Source organism: Myotis yumanensis, unplaced genomic scaffold (genome assembly GCF_028538775.1).
Source record: "Myotis yumanensis isolate MYYU_CA2020_CCGP unplaced genomic scaffold, mMyoYum1.0.hap1 SCAF_12, whole genome shotgun sequence".
Taxonomy (NCBI): Eukaryota; Metazoa; Chordata; class Mammalia; order Chiroptera; family Vespertilionidae; genus Myotis; species Myotis yumanensis.
Window position 1 is genome coordinate 33,087,782 of NW_027223763.1, and position 21,750 is coordinate 33,109,531.

Below are 21,750 nucleotides of genomic sequence, written 5' to 3' on the forward strand. Positions count from 1 at the left end.
GATAAGCTTGGTTTGCAGAAAGTGCCCTTGGCTTGGGGCATCAGTGACCAAGGATTCAACTCGCAGCTTCTTGCAAAACGCGGATTATGGATCATTTTGCCACGACCAACACTAAATGAGATTCAGTATTTAAGCACAATTCCAGGTAATTTCATGATTTAATACACTTGCTTCTTCATTCACTTCTCCAAACGTTCCAACCGATTATTCGGCTTCCAAATGGGCCAGGAATTTAGGAAAAGAAAGAAGAGGCATGGATGGGGATAGGGATGGGGAACCCTTGACCCGGGTCGCAGCCTGGGCGTGGCTCGGCCCTGCGCACCGAGACCGAAGGCCGTACACTCGGCGCGGCCCCAGGCTCCGGATGCGGGGCGTCCAGCCCAGACCTCGCCCTCGGGGAGAGGAGAGGCGGAAGCCAAGGGGAGGAAATGCAGTCCATCCACTGCAGTCGTCGCGGCTGCGGCCCTGGAAGCGAACCTCAGACCCACCTACCCGCAGGGAGGCCGGGAGGGGGGACCTCGGACAAAATGGCGCAGCCGCACGGCGCAGGGTGGGCGACTCGGGCCGGCGCGCGCCGGGCCGTCCGGGCGTGTTTCCGGACCAGCGGAGTCGGAAACGGACTCCGGGCGCGCGCCCCGGAGAGAGGAGGCGGGGCCGCTTTCCCGGAAGTGCGGCTGCGTGGCAGGGAGCTTGGCCCGGCATCTCCGTAGGTGCCCCGCGGAGCGAGCGTGCAGAGAGGAGAAGCGGTTCCTGCGGAGATCTCGGTCCTCGGTGCCGCTGTGCGTGTGCGTGTGCGTGAGTGTGTGCGAGTGTGCGAGTGTGCAGGGGGCGGAACCCCAGGTAGGACAGGGGTCCCGCTGTGTGTATGCGTGTGTGTGAGTGTGCGTGAGTGTGTGCGAGTGTGCAGGGGGCGGAACCCCAGGTAGGACATGGGTCCCGCTGTGTGTGTGCGTGTGTGTGAGTGTGCGTGTGGGTGAGTGTGCAGGGGGCGGAACCCCAGGTAGGACAGGGGTCCCGCTGTGTGTGTGCGTGTGTGTGAGTGTGAGTGTGTGAGTGTGAGTGTGTGAGTGTGCAGGGGGCGGGACCCCAGGCAGGGCAGTGGTCCCGCCGCGGGTGGGGAGGGAGACTAGCAGAGTAAAGAGAGTTTGGCTGTCGTTCCCGAGTCCCAAAGGGAGGGGCGGGATGGACGGGCCCCTGCCTCCCCGGGAGTCCGCCAAGTTCATTGCCGAGAACAGCCGAGACGTGTCCATCGACGGCGGAGGCGTGCGGAGGGTGGCCGAGCTGCTGCTCGCCAAGGCCGGGAGCCCCGAGCTGCGCCTGGGCGGCTGGAAGGCCCTTCATGAGCTGAACCCCAGGGCGGCCGACGAGGCCGCGGTCAACTGGGTGTTCGTGGCAGACACACTCAACTTCTCCTTCTGGTCGGAGCATGAGGAGCACAAATGTCTGGTGGGCCACCGGGGCAAGACGTACAGTGGGTACTGGTCCCTGTGCGCCGCCATCAACAGAGCCCTGGACGAAGGTGGGTGCCCCTTCGGGCCGTCAGACCCGCAGCCTTTGAGGCGTCAGCTTCCCGGGAGGGTCCCGAGGAGCGGGGTGGGAGATGGAGTCATGTGCTAATAAGGCGAACCTGCAGTTCCTCTCGCCAGCCCCGCAGCTTACAGTAAAAGTATGCTAAGAGGCCGGCATTGAACATCCTTACTCAGTGGGCGCTGATCCTGGTATCGTCGCAGCTAAGCACAAAAGCCAGTCTGATGCAATCTTAAGAACAAAGGGGACAGATATACAACACGTTTTACGCAGCCAAATACACCTGATGTAATTTTACAGTTGTTAGAAGTGGATGAAACAGTACAGATGAATCCATAGAAAATGAGGCACCTGGTCTGGTTTTCTATTACTCATCCACTTTTAGTTCATTCCTGCAACACTCATTTAGTTTCATATTAACTATGTTGTGAAAGAAAGGGGTCTGATAAATATAAAAATATGACATGGTTCCTATGCGTTTCCTTTTCTCCCCAAGGGATACCAATAACTAGTGCTTCGTACTATGCCACAGTGTCCCTCAATCAGGTTCGGCATATACTCCGTTCTGACACGGATGTGCCCATGCCTTTGATCGAAGAGAGGCATCGGATTCTCAATGAAACCGGGAAAATCTTGCTTGAGAAATTTGAAGGCTCCTTTCTTAACTGTGTCCGAAAAAGTGAAAAAAGTGCACAGAAGTTAATGCATCTGGTAGTTGAAAACTTTCCCTCTTACAGAGATGTGACTGAGTTTGAGGTGAGTTGCTTTCGTTGGGGATTTTAGAATTCTTGATTATCTTTTCATTGTCAAGTCTGTTAGTTGTGGACTCTTATTCTGGAACTACTTTTTGAGAATAAAAACTTAAATTTTGAAGTTTGTTCTTGTGGACAAGGAATATAACAAATTAAGTAGTGTTTCAAAGACATTACTTCTCTAGTGATTTCTAATCAATATATTCCCATAATTCTTCTGTCCCTTTTTTGTTGTCCTTTTTATTTTTTGGTTGTCCTTTTAAAATGTTTCAAACCTAAATACAACACTGAACCTTGAACATGATGTTGTCACTTAGGGATAAAGAGGTCCTTTTAATACTTCAAAAAATCTACTTTCATTAGATGAAAATCAGAATGTATACTAAATTTCTCTATTTAAGTATATTTAAATAGTTATTTTATTAAATTCTCTACTTATTTAAATACATTTAAATAATTGTTTTATTTAATAATTTTTAAATAATTCTCTATTAAAAAGTATTTTTTGCAGAGTTCTGATATATATGTATATATATAATGTGTTTTCCTTTACATGGACAGAATACTTTGACAGTATTATTGCTTTATGGTACAAAATAGTTTAAAGAGATTTACTTTTAAAATGGTGAGCATTTTGTATACCGTTCTAGGTATGTAAAAATTTAGAATCTTATCACTGTATATTTTAACTATGACAAGAATTGAAAGCAACTTCAGCAGATTCACATAATATAAATCTGTTGGTTTATTGCCTAAGTTAATGAATACTTAGGTCAAATGTTCAAACTACCCTTTTGTAGTCACATTTCAGCAACTAAAATTACCAATAATATTGCTTAAATTGCTCTTTAGAGCCTAAGGACAAGGGGCATATTGTCTCCTTTGCAGCAGGAACCAGTTGTAAAAGAAAGTTTAACTAGTTTATCTTAGGTTATTTAGATAATAGTTAGCTTTAAAGTGAGAGAAGGCCTGATTGTGTATGTAAAAATTCTTTTATTTGCAAATGACAGAAACAAAACTAGAAAAAACGTATCAAAAAAGAATTTTTGGAAGGTATTTCAGATAGGCACATCCAGCATCAATCAAGGGCTTAGTGCCATCAGGATTCAGTTTCTCCTTTTAGCTTCTGTTGACTCCATTTTTCTCTTACTGTTGACCAGCTTTTTCCATGGAGGTCCTTGAACTTTGCATATTATTGCTTCAGCACTGGAGAGGGAGGAGGAAGGGGAGGGGGGGGGACTGACTGACTTTCTCAGTTCCAGTTCTAAAACTTATGTGCAAGGACTGATTGAACTGGCAGGGATTATGACCGTTTGGATGTGGCTTTCAGGGTGTGTGGATGGGCAGAGACAGTTCTTAGAAAAGAGTCCATCCATAGGTTAGCTTACTGTTGAACTTCATTCTGTCTTAACTAACCATTTTGCTAATGCAGAGGTTACTTTGAGATTTGTCTTCAAAGTACATCATTTCAGCCTTGTTTTTCAAGAAATGGATCCAGTTCCTGGGTCCATTTGAATATAAGGGGGGGGGGGGGCAAAAGTAGGTTTATAGTTGTGAGTACACAAAACACAGAGTTTATTCTTGTATTATTACTTATTAATTATTGTATTATTTTCCAAACAAACAACTATAAACCTACTTTTGCCTATTCCTATATTTGTAGAGAATTTTTTGAGTTAAATTATAACCCACTATCTTATAATGCTGAGTTAATTTTTTTCTTCCATGTATAAATATAATTGGTAGTTTACTTTTGTTACATATTAACTTTGACCATTTTCAAAAGTGGCAGACAAATTCTAGCTGTTGGTCAATTATGTCTTTATCTGTGAATAAGTTAATCACAGTATCTGAAAGGAAACAGGCAAAAATGAATATTGTGATTCTCTTCCGAGGTGAGTTTAGGGATGATTATTTTCTTCTTTATACCTTTCTATATTTATACAATTAATGTGAATTATGTTGCAATTAGAAAAACATATATAAACTCTCTAAAGAAATACTATCTAGCTATTAAAAATAATAAGTAGGTCGATTATAGTGACACAGAAATATGTACATGAAGTAATACTATTGAAAAAGAACACTAAATAGTATCATGATTATATAAGTTGTATTTTATGTGCCTTGAAAAATATAGGAAGTAAATTTGGAGTGATAGAGGTAATTTAATATTTATTACCCCCCCCTTTTTTATAAAAGGTCTATTACCAACAGAGTAAGATTATTCTTCCCTTGAAAAATATTTTCAGCATGTCTTTTTTTTTTTATAGCATTTCATAAAGCTTTGAGATACCCAGGTAACATTTATATTCTCTTCACTCATCAGGGGAAAAGAATTTCTTTTTACAAACGGGCCCAAATCCTTGTGGCAGATACATGGAGTGTGTTAGAGGGAAAAGGAGATGGCTGCTTTAAGGACATCTCCAGTATTACCATGTTTGCTGACTATAGATTACCTCAGGTTCTTGTTCACCTGGGAGCCCTGAAATACTCAGAAGAACTACTGGAGAAGCTTCTCAAAGGTTTGTCAGCTTAATTAAGACATTCTTTGTTATACTGTGAATTATTGTCGAGTCTCTAGTTTCTTTCACAAAAGGTCTCCTTTCCTTAGAAAAAAGAAATACTTATTGTTAAAAACATACGTAAAGGAAAAATGCAAGGGCAATTAAAATATGGAGAAAATTGCTTTTTGTTGTTATACTATGGAATATGGGTATTGTGGGAAATTGCGTTATTTAAGATATTATTTTAGAGCATCATAATAGAGTGAAATCTAAATTTCTATTACATTAAGGTGTGCAACACTAAGACAGTTCATCAAGTGTAGTATTTGAAGAGTATTAAGCCAAAGAGCACACTACAATGTGAAATAAAATAGGGGATGAGAGGTAATATGAAGTGGATTTTTAGTTTGGCGGCTTCAAGGTCTGCCACTGGGTTATCTTGCACAAGTCACTCAGTTTTCTTTCTTTTTTAATTTTTATTTGTATGAGTTTATTTGTTTATTTGAGCCAAACTGGTGACATGCCAGGAAGCAAGATTTCAAATGCTCCAGTCACTCGCTTTTCTAGGTTTGTTTATTTAACATTATTGGATTTGATTATTGATTCTCAAGAGTGGAAGCCTTATTATAATATAAGAGTACAAATAATTGTGTTTGTGAGAAAATTAGCTTTTTGTTTCTTAAACATTTCTTTGTGTAAGGAAAATAATTATATTGTAAAATTTTAATGTTAATTTCTCTTTTGGGTGCTGTATTTTCAGCTACTTTTTTCTTTATTTTTAAAAGAAAGTCATTTTTATGTTGCATAATTTTCTCTTGTGAAATAGATTTTAATCACTCAAGAATAATACAGAATATAAAGGCACCATTATTCCTGTGGTTGCTTCTTCCAGGCTTTAATGCTGCCTTGGGCAATCCACTTTGTCTCTCTGTTTCCTCATTTGAAAAATAACAAGCCATTTTATGTCATAATGCTCATGTCCCGGGTCATTATTGGATACCTTTAAAAGGGACACTGTTAGCAGTCAGGGCTTCCTTTGCATACAGACATAGTCAGCTGATCTTTTTTTTTGGCCAATGTATATGCTGCTCATTCCTATCTCTTAACATTTTCTTGCCTGGTTTCCCTCACCCAAATTCAAATTTTCTTTTTTCAGTTAAAATCCTACACATCCACAAAGGCTTAGCTCCAGTGCTACCTCTTCCACATAGCTTTTCCTGACTCTTCATGATTTGTCCATCTCCTTCTCTTGAATTTTTATAGCATCCATTGTCTCTGCTACTGTGAAAAAAACCCTGGTTAGAAGGGATCCATCCAACATAGTTGGACAGAGTTGTCTGAACTTTCTCCTGCCATCCTCATCGTCTCCAGATGCTCTTTTCCAGATGTGCATCTGCAGCTGTTACTGCCTTCATTTTTGTCCAGCTCCTAAAAGAAGACTGCTATCCTTACCAGTTTGGTATAGGGTGAACAAATATCTTTGCCCCTAGTTTGTTTAAACAAAGTTGGATTTTTTTTCCTGAAAAGTACTTTATTAGCAAACGAGAGGAGAAACAGAAACTATAAATGTAAAGGTATATGTACTGAAAAAAAAATCTTAAGTGAAATCTAAAACCAGGTGGCTTGACTAGATGAGGTAGAAATTTCCTTAACTGACCTCTAATGATTCTGCCTCCAAACTTGAGGATGTGCTGCACTTATATTTCTTTTACTCTCCTCTTTTCAGGATATCTCCAGGACAGTCCTTGGAAAGCCTACCCAGATGTTTGTTTATTTTATCTTTAACCCATCTCTTCACCAAAGGCATATATATGTTTTTAGCCAATTATAAAGACTGACAATGCAATTTGGCTAGATTTAGATTCTTCACTGTGATTCTAGGGTTGAGTTTTAGGCCTAATATGTTGGCCACATTGCCTTCCCTGACTCTATATGTTTGTCATTCCTCTCAAATGGTTTCATTTTTTTCTCTTTCAAAAATCCATGTCCTATCCCCCTGTATTAGTCTCATAAGGCTGACATGCAAAATTACCACAAACTGGATGGCTTAAAACCACAGACATTTATTCTCTCACAGCTGTGGAAGTTAAGTCTGAATCCCTCTGAAGGCACTCAGGAAGAATCCTTCCTTACCTCTTTCTAGTTTTTGGTGGCTTCCAATAAGTCTTTGCACTTTTTGGCTTGTAGCTACATCACTTCAAGTATGGCCTTCCCTGGGTGTCTCCTCTCTTTGTATCTGCTCCTTTTCTTACAAGGACACCAGTCATGGCATATGAGAGCCACCCTAATCCTGTGTAACCTCATCTTAATATGATTACATCTGCAAAGAGCCTATTTATAGATAAGACCACATTCACAGGTACCAGGAGTTTGACTTGACTGGTATCTTTTTGGAGAACACAGTACAACCTACAGGTACTTATTGGGGGGTAACAAAATATGCTAAAATTTAGTGACTTAAAACAAGACACTTATCATCTCACAGTTTCTCTGGGTCAGGATTCTGGGTGCTGCTTAACTAGATGCCTGTGGGTCAAGGTGGCAGTCAAGCTGTCAGCTGTGGTAGTGGACTCATCGAATGACTCTACTTGGGTGGTGGTATCTGCCTCCAAGATCACTGTTGTGGTTGATTTGAGAATTCTGGCAAGTTGATAGTCAAGTTTGGGAGAATTGATAAACAAGAGAATGAAGAGGAAGGGATGGATTTGTATGCTGGCACCTGAGCAAAATAAGGAAATGGAGGGGCACAGCTAGTGTCTGTTCTTCCACTGGTTCTTCCCCAGTGACCAGTGCCTAAGCCCTTGGGAGAGATGGGTAGATGGGACGTAAGTAACATTACTTAAGATCCCAGGTGACAGAGTGGAACCTAGTGGGGCTGGGGCATTTTTCTTAAGTCTCATTGGATCATTGTGCTTATCGAGTACTGTGAAAATCTGTGTAAGAGGCCAACAGATGTGTACAGCCTGAAGAGTGTTTTAAGCGATTTTTATTAGTTATCAACACTTGACAGGAGATTTCATATGAAAATCAAACCTTTGACTCTTATAATATTTCTTTTAGTAAATATTTATTGGGGGCTAGTATGGGCAAGTTGCCATGATAGGTCCTAGGAATATTGAGACAAACAAGCCAGACATCATCCATATCCTTGTGGAACTTAACTTGCAATTTTGAATTAATGCCTGAGTTTAGAAATAGTTTAAATTACCAAAAATAAATAAAGTCAGAGGTTTACAGTTTTAAAACTGTGTTTTGTTCTATAGTACTGTTCTGAGTAGATTTCATATCATTGACTCTTGGTGCTTTTTGCTCTGTTTTTCCCTTTGCAGGAGAAATGCTCTCGTATGGGAGTAGGCAAGAAGTAGAAATCAGAGGGTGCTCACTTTGGTGTGTTGAGCTGATCCGGGATTGTCTTCTGGAGCTTATTGAAAAAAAGGGTGAAAAAACGAGTGAAGAGATCAATTCCATTCTTCTGGATTATTACTTATGGGACTATGCCCGTGATCACAGGGATGATATGAAAGGAATTCCATTTCATCGAACACGTTGCATATATTATTGACCCAAAGTGTAAATTGACCCCAAAAAAACGGCTTGCATTTTTATATCACATAATTGTTTATACAGTTTCACTTTGATATTAAGAGAAAGTGGTAGGGTTACAGCAACAAGAACACTGATTACCCAGTCTCACTTAAAAATTTTCTCCTGACATACCACTCTGTATTCCCAAATTTATCCTTTTTCTGCTTATTTAGTTTGACACTATTTTTCCTTTTTGTGGACACATGACAGAAATAGTGAAGGAACTTTAATGCTTTAAATCTCAGATTTCTTAAAATTAATCATGTCTTATAATTAATCTTCAGTGACAGTATTTCATCTATTTAATTGGTATCTTTTCACAATGTATAATTTTCTGTATACCTTAATCATGAGATATGAGACAGGGGTGGGTAAGGTCTTTGCTATATAATTGCTGCTACTCTTATAAAATCTTGACAGCTTGTTTTAAACTTTTTATTGGTAATGACAGTGGGATTTTTACATAATGATTTCAATTCAAGATATCAGTCTGTCCAGTTTTATTTTTCTTTCAGAGTATGTAACTACATTGAAATTGAATAAAGATTTTAAAAACTTTTCTTAAACCTGAAATGTATTCTTTCATTCAAATAGAATTGACCAGATATAATTTTAAAAGGTTTACAATGAATTTGATTATTTACTTTATATTTCAGAACTCTCATTATCTGCCCCTCACTTATTCCCCACTTTCACCCCTGCCTTCTTTCTAATCTTGAGTTTTGTTATTATCTACCCTCCCAGCTTTCTGTGACTGTGTGACTCAAAAAGGTATTCTTTCCCCAAGCACGTTCCTGCCATCTGCTGGAAACTTGTCATAATAACTACAAATATGGAAATCATGCTTGAGTTTCCCACTTGCTGGCCTGACCTGCAGAGTTTAGACTGAAGACTGTAACATCTACTCTTATCTGAATTTCCAGTTTGCTGGCCTGCCCTTCAGATTTTGGACTTGCCTGCTCCCATGATCATGTGAGTTAATTCCTTAAAATAAGTTTCTCTGACTCTCTTTAAATGGATAGATAGATAGATAGATATAGATAGATAGATAGATAGATAGATAGATAGATGATAGATAGGTCTATAGATAGACCTATGTCTATCATTATCTCTCTCCATATTCCATTGGTTCTGTTTCTCTGGAGAACCCTAATACAGGTATAGATAAGTAATATGGCAAAATAACTCAGAGATATTGACTGTAAAATAAAAAACTAATAAATGGCCTTAGCCGGTTTGGCTCAGTGGATAGAGCGCTGGCCTGCGGACTAAAGGGTCCCAGGTTTGTTTCTGGTCAAGGGCACATGCCTGGATTGCAGGCTCGATTTGCCTCCCCCACTCCAAGTAGGGGGCATGCAGGAGACAGCCAATCAATGATTCTCTCTCATCATTGGTATTTCTATCTCTCCCTCTCTGCAATCAATGAAAAAATACATTTTAAAAGCACACACACAAAAAAAATAATAAATGTATGGTGCAACTAAATCACTTGCAAGATTCAGATATAAAATTTACTGTCTAAAGCAATTGGAAATTTGAAGAAATATATTGTGGCGTTCATCTAAGTTTCTCTTCTCATGCACTACATTCCTTCTTTCCTGTTTCCTTTCTGTTTTTATTTCTTTGGGTTAAGGATATTTTTGTTTTTGTTTTTGCACGTAGTTAGTTCTCTTTATAGACTCTGGTTGTAGGAACAGGGTGCCTGCGGGAGGATATTTTAGTTTTTAGTGGGAAAAAAAAACGAATGAAATTAGCTTATTGAAAAAGGAAATGTAATGATTAAAAAAAGGGTAAATCCAGGGAAAGAGCTGGCCTTAGCCATGCCCAGACACCATACCTTATATTTCTTTTGCTCTGTTTGAAGAGATAACTAATAGGTAATGAGTCCAGGCAACAGAATGCAATTTTTTTTTGCCAATAGCTCAAGCAAGAATCGGATTTTGCTGATGAGCCTGGCTTGAGTCTCAGGTGCCCCATGCACCTCCGCACCTGCCACTCTGGCCTTTGCTATGGCCTGGGGCAAAGGCCACATACTTGGCTGGCCTATGAAGTGGAGCAGGGGCAGTTCTTGAAGAAATAGAGGAGATTTGCTTATAGAAAAGAAGGGATGGCCAGCAGCCCAAACAACCTCGTCTTCTATACCTTTGTATGTTCAGAATATTTTGGCAGGTGGGGATCATTTCAAGGTGGGAACTGCTGAAGAAGAGCTAGGAAAAGCATAAGGCTACAGTCTGAGTTGGTTCAATGAAAGAACTAATTCAATTTAAGGAAAGAGCTAATCAATTTTCTGTGGGGGGAAAAAACCTAGTAACTCTCTCCCTTCTTTTACCATTCCTATTTTGACATTCTCAGGGTTGGTTGCAGGAATGGAATTCAATTATTAAGGCTCAATAACTTTGATGATGCCTGAATTAAAATGAAAAGAAACAATAGGTCAAATGGTATTTAATAAGAAGTCTAAATATACTTACTTTAAGGAATGAAAATAGTAGTATTTGGAAAGCAAAAATCTATGAGTTCAACTCCAAAAAAAGAAACTCTATTGGTTGATCAATTCATTATTCTCAAAATCAATAATTAAAAGGGGGAAAAATCAAGTATGTATCCTGCTATTTCTATACTAACTGCATTTCAGGATAATCTCATGGAGGGAAAGCTCTTTTCTATAGAATAATTTCAGCTAATAAATGCAAAAAGGAATATTGGAATTAGAAAATAACCGTTTTGGAATTCCTAATGAATTAATAGATCTGGAAAATGACCGAATTTATTGACCAATGGCTGTTAAAACTATTAAGTAAAATGTTGATGGGGAACTTTTTTAATGGATGGATTAGGCTGAATGCACCTGAACTCACCAATAATCTTAACATCACCAAAAGTGGGATATGTGAAAGGGCGAGGGCTAGGTTGCCCCAGGGTAGGGGCTACGTCCTACTCTGCTAGCCACACCCAGGCGGCAGTGCACAGTTCTTTCTCCTCCCCTTACTCCAACCCCCCCTATATAACCGGTCTTCAGGCGGGGTTCGCGCTCTCAGCCATTTGGTTTGCCTTGATGTCGGTGAGCCTGGTAGATGGGGAGCCCAAGCTAGCTTGAAATACAGATTCTTATGCTTTTGCATCGAATTGGCTCCCTGATGTGGTTTCTTGGGAATCTTGAAATCTGGGCACAACAATATGCAGACATTTTGTGCCTGCTGGTGTGTTGCAATAGGAAGTACACAACCCCATTTATGAATTATTCTTGGCAGAGAAATTGAATCCGAATCTAATCAAGAGTCTAGACCTAACAACTAATTTACAGAAAATGTAGGGAATAGAGAAACAAGTTAAAAGACAACAGAAAGCTGTAGTCACCACATGGATGAACCTTTAGGACATTGTGCTAAGTGAAATAAGCCAGTCACAAAAGGACAAATACTGTACCATTCCCTATATGAAGTATCTAGAGTAATCAAATCCCTAGAGACAAAAGTACAATGGTGATTTTCAGGGACTGGGGAAAGGGGTGAATGGGGAATTGTTTAACTTAAGGGTATAGAGTTTCAGGTTTTCAAGATAAAGAGTTCTGGAGATTGGTTGCATAACAATGAGAATGCACTTAACATTACTGAACTGCATGATTAAAAATGGTTAAAATGGGGGTGGGGGTGGGAGGGGCTGGGGAGAGGTCAATGGGGGAAAAAGGAGACATATGTAATACTTTAAATAATAAAGAATTTTAAAGAATGGTTAAGATGGTAACTTTTATGTAATGTGTATTTTACCACAATTTTCATAAAGGTGGAGGGTAACTGTTATTGCTTAAAAGAAGAATTAAGGGGCATATCCAACAAATATTACATATGGACCATGTTTGGATCTCAATTTGAGCAAATAAACTGAGAGGAAGGAAAGGGAAGAAAGAGGTAGGCATTGTGTAGAAAGTTATAGAGCTCAGCACAGTCTTTGGGGGGGTACTGTTGACTTTGTCATCTGACCCAGACCTCAGGTTGCCTGTGCCACTTGCCAGCCACATAGCCTTGAGCAAATTAATTGTTTTCAGTTTTTGTTTTATTAATCCTCATCCCAGGATATTCTTTCTATCTATCTATCTAATCCATCTATTTATTTTTGTTAATCCTCATTCGAAGATATTTTTCCATTGATTTTTAAAGAGAGTGGAAGGGAGGGGGAGAGACAGGGAGAAACATCAATGTGAGAGAGATAAATCAGTTGACTGCCTTCCGCACACGTCCCAACCAGGGCTGGGGATCGAGCCTGCAACTGAGATACATGCGCTTGACTAGATTCGAACCCAGGACCCTGCAGTCTGCAGGCTGATGCTCTATCCAGCTAGGGCTGTTTTCTGTTTTTATTTATTTATTTTTTGTTTCCTGTTTTTAAATGTTTCATAAACATTTATTGAATCTATGCAATGCGCTTAATATTTACTATATATTATATACTGGTTGTTCAACAATGGGGTCATAAAAATAAATAATAGTCCACCTGGTGTGGCTCAGTGGTTGAATATCAACCCATGCACCAAGAGGTCACTGGTTCTATTCCAGACCAGGGCACATGCCCAGGTTTCAGGGTTGATCCCCAACAGGGGGCACACAGGAGGCAGCCCGTTGATGTTGATGCATTGATGTTTCTATCTCTTCCTCTCCCTCTCTCTCTCTAAAATCAATAAAAACATATTTAAAAAAGGAACTGCCAGACTATTAAAAAAAATAATATATGGTCTTTGCTGATACTGAAGAATAAAATGTGAGATAAGAAATAGCAGGGATAAGTCTAGAAAGCTAGGCAAAAATAGAATCTGGAAGGCCTTGTATGCCATGTCAGAAGATTGGACTTTATCATAAAGAGCCATTGAAGTTCTTATTTTTTAAAGTTGTCCTTTATGTTTATAAAAACAATGTACTTATAAATTTTAAAAAATTAAAAGCAATCCCAATTTTAAAACTCTCAATGGAACTTTCTTCTGAAAATTGTCAAACTGATTCAAAAGTTCTTTAGGAAAACAAATGTCAAGAATAGCTAAGAAAACTTAGAACAACATGGAAGGGCTTGGCCCTATCAGATAGCAAAATATACAAGAAAGTTATAGTAATTAAAGCAGCATGTTATTGGTACAGGAATATATTGATGCAACAGAATAGGGGTCTCCTTTAAATAAACTAATGAATATATAGGAGTATGTTCTATTTCATAGATTCTAAAACATAACTTTTCACATTTCATTTCAAGTTACATGAACTAATGATATATATATATATATATATATTTTAAATCCTCCCCCAAGGATATTTTTCCATTGATTTTTAGGGAGAGTGGAAGAGAGAGGGAAAGAGAGAAACACTGATGTGAGAGAAACACATCAACTGGTTGCCTCCTGCATGAGCCCCAACCAGGGCCCGGGCTAGGAAGGAGCCTGCAACCATGGTACATGCCCTTGACCGGAATTGAACCCAGGACCCTTCAGTCCACAGCCTGACGCTCTATCCACTGAGCCAAACTGGCTAGGGCTAATTATAAACTTTTCAAACAAGTCTTTTTTTCTTAAATAATTCAGAATTGGTTCTGTTCCTTGGAACCAATACCTTAGTTGATTCAATTTGTAAAATGACCTTTAATTGAAACCTATATAATTTTATTAACCAACTAGAGTCCCGACTCACGAAATTCATGCAGGGCAGGGGGTCCCTCAACTCAGCCTATGCCCTCTCACAATCCAGGACCCCTCGGGGGATGTCCGACTGCCATTTAGATAAGGCCTAAACCAGCAGTCGGACATCCCTCTCACAGTCTGGGACCCTTCACTCCTAACTGCCTGCCTGCTCGCTCCTTACCACCTGCCTGCTCCTTACCCCCTTCCTGCTCCTCGCTCCTTACCACTTGGCTCGCAGCTCCTTAGTGCTTAGAGGTGTACTTGCCAGCCTGGCTTTTGGCAGAGCGGTGCTCCCACTGTGGGAGTGCACTGACCACCTGGGGGAAGCTCCTGTGTTAAGTGTCCCCTGGTGGTCATTGTGTGCCATAGTGACTGGTTGTTCTGGTCGTCCCGCCATAAGGGTCACTGGGCTTTTGTTATATAGGATGTCACCCAAATGAATAATTTTAAAAATGAACTTTAATTTAGTGTTGATGAGTGTTATAATTTTGTTGAATACTTTTACTATCTTGTGGTTGTTGTTTTTATTGATTGGTTTTTAGAGAGAGCGGGAGAGAGAGAAACATTGATTTGTTGTTTCACTTATTTATGCATTAGTTGATTCTTGTAGGTGCTCTGACTGGAGATTAAACCTTCAAACTTGATGTATTGGAACGACACTCTAACCAACTGAGTTATCTGTCCAGGGCCCTGTCTTATGTTTTTTATATGTGTATTTGAGGAAATTATCATAACTCTAGCCACCTAATAACTTTTAAATAGTTACTGTTCTGTGTGCTTTACAATTATTTTCTCCTTTTAAACTTCAAAACAACCCTATGAAGTAGAGATGATTTTTATCCCAGTTCTTCAGGTGAGAAAACTGTGCACTATTTGCATCCTTAATTTGTAAGTATTTTCTTGTACCAAATTTTTGTAAACATGAATTTCAATGAGGACATAATATTCTCTCTTATAAATGTACTATCGTTAATTTATCAATCCCTTTCATTGAACAGATCTGTAACTTCCAAGTTTTTGCTATTATAAATAATACCATAATGGACATATTTGTACATGATTATCAATATCTCTATTTTTTTTGGGAGAGATGACAAGAGGTTGGATTATGTATAAAAGTGTCTGTCTCACTTGCTGATATTACATTACAATAAGTTGTTGACAACTTAATTGGTGAAAATGGTTTATCATTTCATTTGCATTGTTTGATTTATCAGTGGAGTAAAACATTGATGCAAGCCAGACTTTGGCTTTCTTCTAATCCTAGAGGCCTTTTAGGTCCACATGGTCAAGCTTTGGTTTTATTCATCATGGGACTGGCATATCTTTAAGTTCCTGCAAACAATCCTCCGCCACAAATGTTTTGGTTAGCCTTCCTAGGAATTCTCAAATCTAAATTGTTATTGTTGTTCATTGAGGCTTTTGTCCTATCAACTTGCTGTCCTGTCATACAACTCTTGGTGGGGCGGGGCGGGGCGGGGCTTGACGGGGAGGGACGGGGCCCAGGCGCAGCGTGACGCCCGGCCGGGAGGGGGCGCGTCGGCGTCCGGCTTCGCCGGTTGCCGGGAGAACCCGTGACAACAAAAGGCGCGGGCTGCGGCGGCGGCGGCGGCGCGGTGGAAGGAAACCGAGGAGTTCTGCGCTGCGCTCGCCGCCGGGACGGGCTTTCTCTGGCCGGTCAGTGCGCGGCGGGCGGGCCGGCCGGGCTGGCGAGGCCGGGTGCGGAGCTTCCTCCCGCCTGCCGCGTCCCGGGCCCGCCGTTGGGAGGAGGAAGCGCGGGCCGGGAGGGGCGCGCTCGGGGGCCGCCGCGGGTGGACTCCGTTGGGGGGCGGGGGGCAGTTGGGGAGCCGGCTCGGCTGACGACGGCGCCTGAGGGGTGCTGGGGCCCCCCGGAGGAAGTTAGGCGCCCCTGAGAAGGTCGGGGGAGTAGGGATGCGTGGGAGCGCGGGACCGAGCGGCTCTGGAGTCGGACCCTCGGTGGTTCTGGTGTTTGACCTTCCAGCGGCGGGCTCTGGAAGGAGTGGGAAGGGCCACCCCTTTGGGGGGTTCGCTTTGTCGCAGGCGCCTTTCTCCCTCGCGGATGTCGAAACTTGGCGCGTTCTGAGCGCTGAAGTCCGACCCCCCTCCCTCAGAGGTAGCTGATGACCGAGAAAGGATGCCAGATTCTTCCTTGAAAACGCCTTTCTAATAACACCGCCCTCTTCAAGTTTTTAAACCGTCGATGTTTTCCCCTCTTTACTTCCTGTCTTCTCCAGCTCGTACTTTATGTAGTTGAAGCCTTTTCTGAGGTCCTTACGCGAATCACTTTCCATTTGCTGGGAAGTTTCTTATGGAAATATTAACAAGCCACAACTTTTAGATAACCACTCCTCCTGAAAAACCAAGGGCACAGGATGCCAGCCGCATTTGGAAACACTTATTTCTGATTAGTGACATGGCATCGGTGATCAAATATTTATCTTGTCTTTACTCAAATTTCAAACTCCCATTGAGTATTCCTGTAGATTACCAGCCAGTCAGATTTCACCTTCTTTTACATTTAACGATGACATAATAGATATATTTCTGACTACTGTAATTGATCAGAAGCTGAAGAAGTGTAAGTGCTGTGGATTTTTAAACAAGTTAGTATATATTAATTTTTTGCAAACCATATGTTTATGGGTCCTAGACTTTGTAGCTAAATTCCTATTATATATATTAAAAAGAAACCAAGTGGGGGAGCGTTTGAGATCATGCTGCCCGTCTCGTTCAAATACACATTTATAAAAATTCTCTACAGGTTTGCACATTTCTTAGTCCTTTCTCCTACTACTCAGTGGGAATGAGAAAAAGTGAAATTCCAAAAGACAGGATGGTTGATAATATATGTTGCCATTGTAAAGAAATGAAAGAATGGAGGAGTATTTACATCTCTAACCACTTTGAGAAAATTAATAGTGTTGCTATCTAAAGTTAAGAAATCAGGAGCAGTTGTGTAAATGTGCAAAGTTTAAGTATTATACAGGTTTTGGAAGGCAGTGGAAGGCTTGGAAATCTCATTGGTATCTCCTGTGGGTCAAGTTTCTTAAAAAGAGAAATGCAGAAAAGGGAAGAACTAATGACAAAAGTAACAAAACAAAACCTGTTTGAAAGGAAGAATTCAGAACTTTCTAAAAAAGAAGTAGAACTTCCTCTCCGTTGATTTAAATCAGCATTCCATGTGAAACACAAGTATGCTATTACCAAAACAAACAATAAGACTACACTAGCCAGCAAAGATGCTGACATTTGAGCACACTGATAAGGGCTGGTAACCATGGACAGCGATGTTCCTGCTGATGCCACAGGGATTCAAGACTGCTTTTCTCTGCTCATCTGCCCTTTGAGTCCTTATGCACATTTATTTAGAGAAAGAAATTTCTTGATTTTCACTTTGTCTAAACCCACTCTCTTTATCAGATTGAGAAACACATACCTTCTTGCATCAGCCTAAAACCAGTTTTTGTTTGTGTGTGTGTGTTTGTCTTGCATCGTTTGAAAATATATCACCTCTTAGTTAATTTGCTTTAATGGCTGTCTTATGAAAGAAATATATTCATTAAAAATATATGTTCACTGGAGCGGGGGCAAGAACATGAAAATATCCCAATTATACTTAGTGCTTTTTATTAGCAATTTCGTTGGAAGTAGTTAGTCTTGGCTTAACACAGACCATGACTTGTTTTGATGTGATGGTATAAAAAAACACACAACTGTCCTAACCGGTTTGGCTCAGTGGATAGAGGGTCGGCCTGCGGACTCAAGGGTCCCAGGTTCGATTCCCGTCAAGGGCATGTACCCTGGTTGTGGGCACATCCCCAGTAGGGGGTGTGCAAGAGGCAGCTGGTCGATGTTTCTCTCTCATCGATGTTTCTAACTCTCTTTCCCTCTCCCTTACTCTCTGTAAAAAAAAATCAATAAAATATATTTAAAAAAAACAAAAAAACAAAAACAAAAAACACACAACTAATCTGTATGATGAAACTTCTAATGTAGGTGTTTAAAGACATTTGGAAGAACCAACTCAGCACAGCATCTCTGCAATTTCTTTGGAAAAGTTCCCAGCAGCAGATGATTGCAGAGTCCTTTAGGATCCCTGAAAAGATTTACTATACATATGAGTATTTATTTATTCAGTGATGAATTTTAGTAGAATGAATAAAACTGACAAGATTAGATGCATCTTTTTGGCCATTAAAGATAGTTTGCTAACTATTTTGGGATTTTATGGTCCAAGGGAGCTGATATTATTTTACTCTCAGTGGACTCTTAGTAGAGTGATGTAAATGTTTTTTGTTATTGTGATCCTTTTCAGACTATCCGCTCACAAAGTTATAAATGCACAGTATTGCTGCACAGTTTTTAAAGGCTAGTGAATATTAAATATGTCTAAACTAACATTTCCATAGCAAGCAAATGTTACTTTTGTTCATTAGTCTACTAGATTACTTAATGATATTGTTTAAGACTTCCCTTCTCCCAAACTGATTATTTTTCATCATCTACACTAAACTTTATTATAGATTGCTTGTTACATTTGTAAACTTTTTATCCTACCAAGACCTACAAGTTTTGTGTTTTTTTAAAAATATTTTTTTAGTGATTTCAGAGGTAGGGAGAGGGAGAGAGAGTTAGAAACATCAGTGATGAGAGAGAATCATTGATTAGCTGCCTCCTGCATTCCCCCCACTGGGGATTGGGCCTGCAACTGGCATATGTTCCTTTGACCAGAATCTAACCCGAGACCTTTCAGTCCACCGGCCAATACTCTATCCACTGAGCCAAATCAGCTAGGGCTGATGGTGTCTTTTGAGGCTTAAAACTTTTGCATTTGATTAAGTGGGATTTTACCTATTTTTTCATTTTATTGCTTATTCCTCTTGCTTTCGGTGTTGTATCTGAACAACCGTTGCCAAATCTAAAGTTAGCAAGAGTTACCCCCATGTTTTCTTTTACGAATTTTATAGTTTCGACCTTACATTTACGTATATGAATCATTTTGAATTAACTTTGGTGTATGTGAGATAGGAGTCCAACCGGAGGGTGGATATCCAGTTGTACATGACCTTTTGTTGAAAAGACTGTTTTCCCCCATTGAATTGTCTTCGCCTGCTTGTTGAAAATTAATTGCCTATAAATGTGATGGTTTATTTCTGGATCCTCAGTTCTTTTCCATTGATCTCTAAGTCTGGCTATGCCCATACCACACCTTCTTGAATGCTATTGCTTGATTTTAAAATTGGGGAAGTGTGTCCTCCAATTTTGTTCTTTTTCACTATTGTTTTTGGTATTCTGTGTCCCTCGAATTTCCATATGAATTTTTGGATGAGCTTGTCAACTTCTATAAAGAAGTCAGCTGGGATTCTGATAGGACTTGTGTTGAACCTTCAGATCGGTTTGGGGAATATTGCATTGTCATCTCAACAATGTCTTGCAATCCATGAACAGGAGATGCTTTTCCATTTATTTAGATCTTCTTTCTTCCAACAATATTTTGTAGTTTTCAAAGTATCAGTTTTACACATCTTTTTAAAAAATGTATTCCAAAGTATTTTATTCCTTTAATGCTATTGTAAATGGAAGTGTTTTCTTTTTGTTGTTGCTACTCTTCACCCAAGGATATTTTTTCCCATTGAGTTTTAGACAGAATGGAAGGGACGGGGAGAGAGAAACATCGATGTGAGAGAGACATGGATTAGTTGCTCCCAACGCGCTCCCCAGCCAGGGCTAGGGATCAAGCCTGCAACTGAGGTACATGCCCTTGACCGGAATCGAACCCTGAATCCTTCAGTTCTTGGGCAGATGTTCCAACCACTGAGCCAAATAGGCTAGGGTTAGAATTGTTTTCTTAATTTATTTCTTTCAGGTTGTTCACTGTAAGTGTAGCTACCAATTTAATTTTTTTTAAAGATAAGTTTTTATTAATTTCAGAGAAAGGGAGGGAGAGGGAGAGAGATAGAAACATTAGTGATGAGAAAGAATCATCGATCAGCTGCCTCCTGCACACCCCTTACTGGGGATTGAGACCAAAACCCAGGCATGTGCCCCGACCGGGAATCAAACCGTGACCTCTTTGTTCATAGGCCAATGCTCAGCCGCTGAGCCTCAGCAGCCCAGCCCAGCCCAGCCCAGCCCAGCCCAGTTTAATTTTTTAAAAATATATTTTATTGATTTTTTACAGAGAGGAAGGGAAAGGGATAGAGAGTTGGAAACATCAATGAGAGAGAAACATTGATCACCTGCCTCCTGCACACTCCTGACTGGGGATGTGCCCGCAACCAAGGTACATGCCCTTGACCGGAATCGAACCTGGGACCCTTGAGTCCGCAGGCCGACGCTCTCTCCACCAAGCCAAACCAGTCAGGGCCCAGTTTAATTTTTAATGTATTAATTCCACTAGAGATCTTCAGAAATTAGTATAACAATTTAGGAGGAGAAAAGCAGTTTTTCAGTTTTGACTATTTTTGAATAAAAAATGACTTATGGAAATCCTTAAGATTATTTCATGGATTTATTTATAATATTTGTGGCAATGAGGAGATGTTATTTTTAAATATATAGCTATAAAACCTATTACAAGGATTTGCTTTTAACATGTGTACAATTACCCAGTTATTTCCTTGATTTAATTTTTTAACTCCCCAATTATTCAATATTTAGACCAATGAGCTGGGAAATATACTATAATTACAGAAAGAAGGGCACAGTGGAATCCCATGTGCTTATCATTTAGTTTTCATCATTTGCCAACTCATGGCCTCTACCCCCTAGATTATTTACAGCAAATCCAGACATCATATCATTTCATCTATAAATTATAGATGTACTTTACAAGACAGATTTATTCTTTGTAACTAGCTTATGTTGGAACAAAACCTGTTCTAATTGACTTTGCTTTAGATGATGATTTATTTATTAGGGAAGAGTCAGTAATTAAATTTTGTTTTTATTTTGATACACAGGAGTCCAGATCTTATGTAAAATGGATGGCTCTCACACTAGACACTGAACGTTAAGTAGAAAATCTGTTAGGAAAATCTAAGCTGCCATGGAGGAAATACCAGTAAAAGTTGCTGTAAGAATTAGACCTCTGCTATGCAAAGAAGTTCTTCATAATCATCAAGTTTGTGTGAGAGTTATTCCAAACACCCAGCAAATTATCATTGGGAGAGACAGAATCTTTACTTTTGATTTTGTTTTTGGCAAAAGTTCCACTCAAGACGAAGTTTATAATACGTGCATAAAGCCACTAGTGTTATCACTCATTGAAGGCTATAATGTAACTGTTTTTGCCTATGGACAAACTGGATCTGGGAAGACATACACCATCGGAGGAGGCCATGTTGGTAAGATTCTCATAGTCTTTGACGTTTGAAACACTTGAAAGAAGCTACAACATGAGAGTACCTGACACATAGTAGGTGCTCAGCATATTGATTGAATGAAATAATGAATAGGATAATCAGATGTGCTCATACGTCATCTTTAAGAAAAACATTGTTTTTTAAGTTGAATTTTCATTAAACAGTTTAATTTATGGTTATATTTGTTTGAGGAAATAAGTTTAAGACAATATTCAGTGTTTAGACCTTTGACATTTTTTCCAATTTAATTGAAATAAATTGACATATAATATATTAGTCCAAGGTATATAACAATGATTTGATAAATGTTTATATTGCAAAGTGATTGCCACAGT

General features: G+C 39.9%; 2 protein-coding genes across 2 annotated transcripts in view; both read left to right on the forward strand.

Moving 5' to 3' along the window:
- The first annotated feature begins 670 nt into the window (after positions 1–670).
- QNG1 (Q-nucleotide N-glycosylase 1) lies at positions 671–8,937 on the forward strand. Its single transcript, XM_070431433.1, has 4 exons — positions 671–1,519; positions 2,024–2,283; positions 4,609–4,804; positions 8,116–8,937. The coding sequence occupies exons 1-4, from the start codon at positions 1,183–1,185 to the stop codon at positions 8,346–8,348; spliced, it is 1,026 nt and encodes a 341-aa protein (XP_070287534.1). The 5' UTR covers positions 671–1,182; the 3' UTR covers positions 8,349–8,937.
- Positions 8,938–15,612: 6,675 nt separating this feature from the next.
- Positions 15,613–21,750, forward strand: part of KIF27 (kinesin family member 27) — a 74,203-nt gene continuing 68,065 nt past the window's right edge. The window contains exons 1-2 of the mRNA XM_070431435.1: positions 15,613–15,707; positions 21,014–21,397. Of these exons, the coding sequence (XP_070287536.1) occupies positions 21,100–21,397 (298 nt within the window). The 5' untranslated portion in view covers positions 15,613–15,707; positions 21,014–21,099. The remainder of the gene's footprint in view (positions 15,708–21,013; positions 21,398–21,750) is intronic.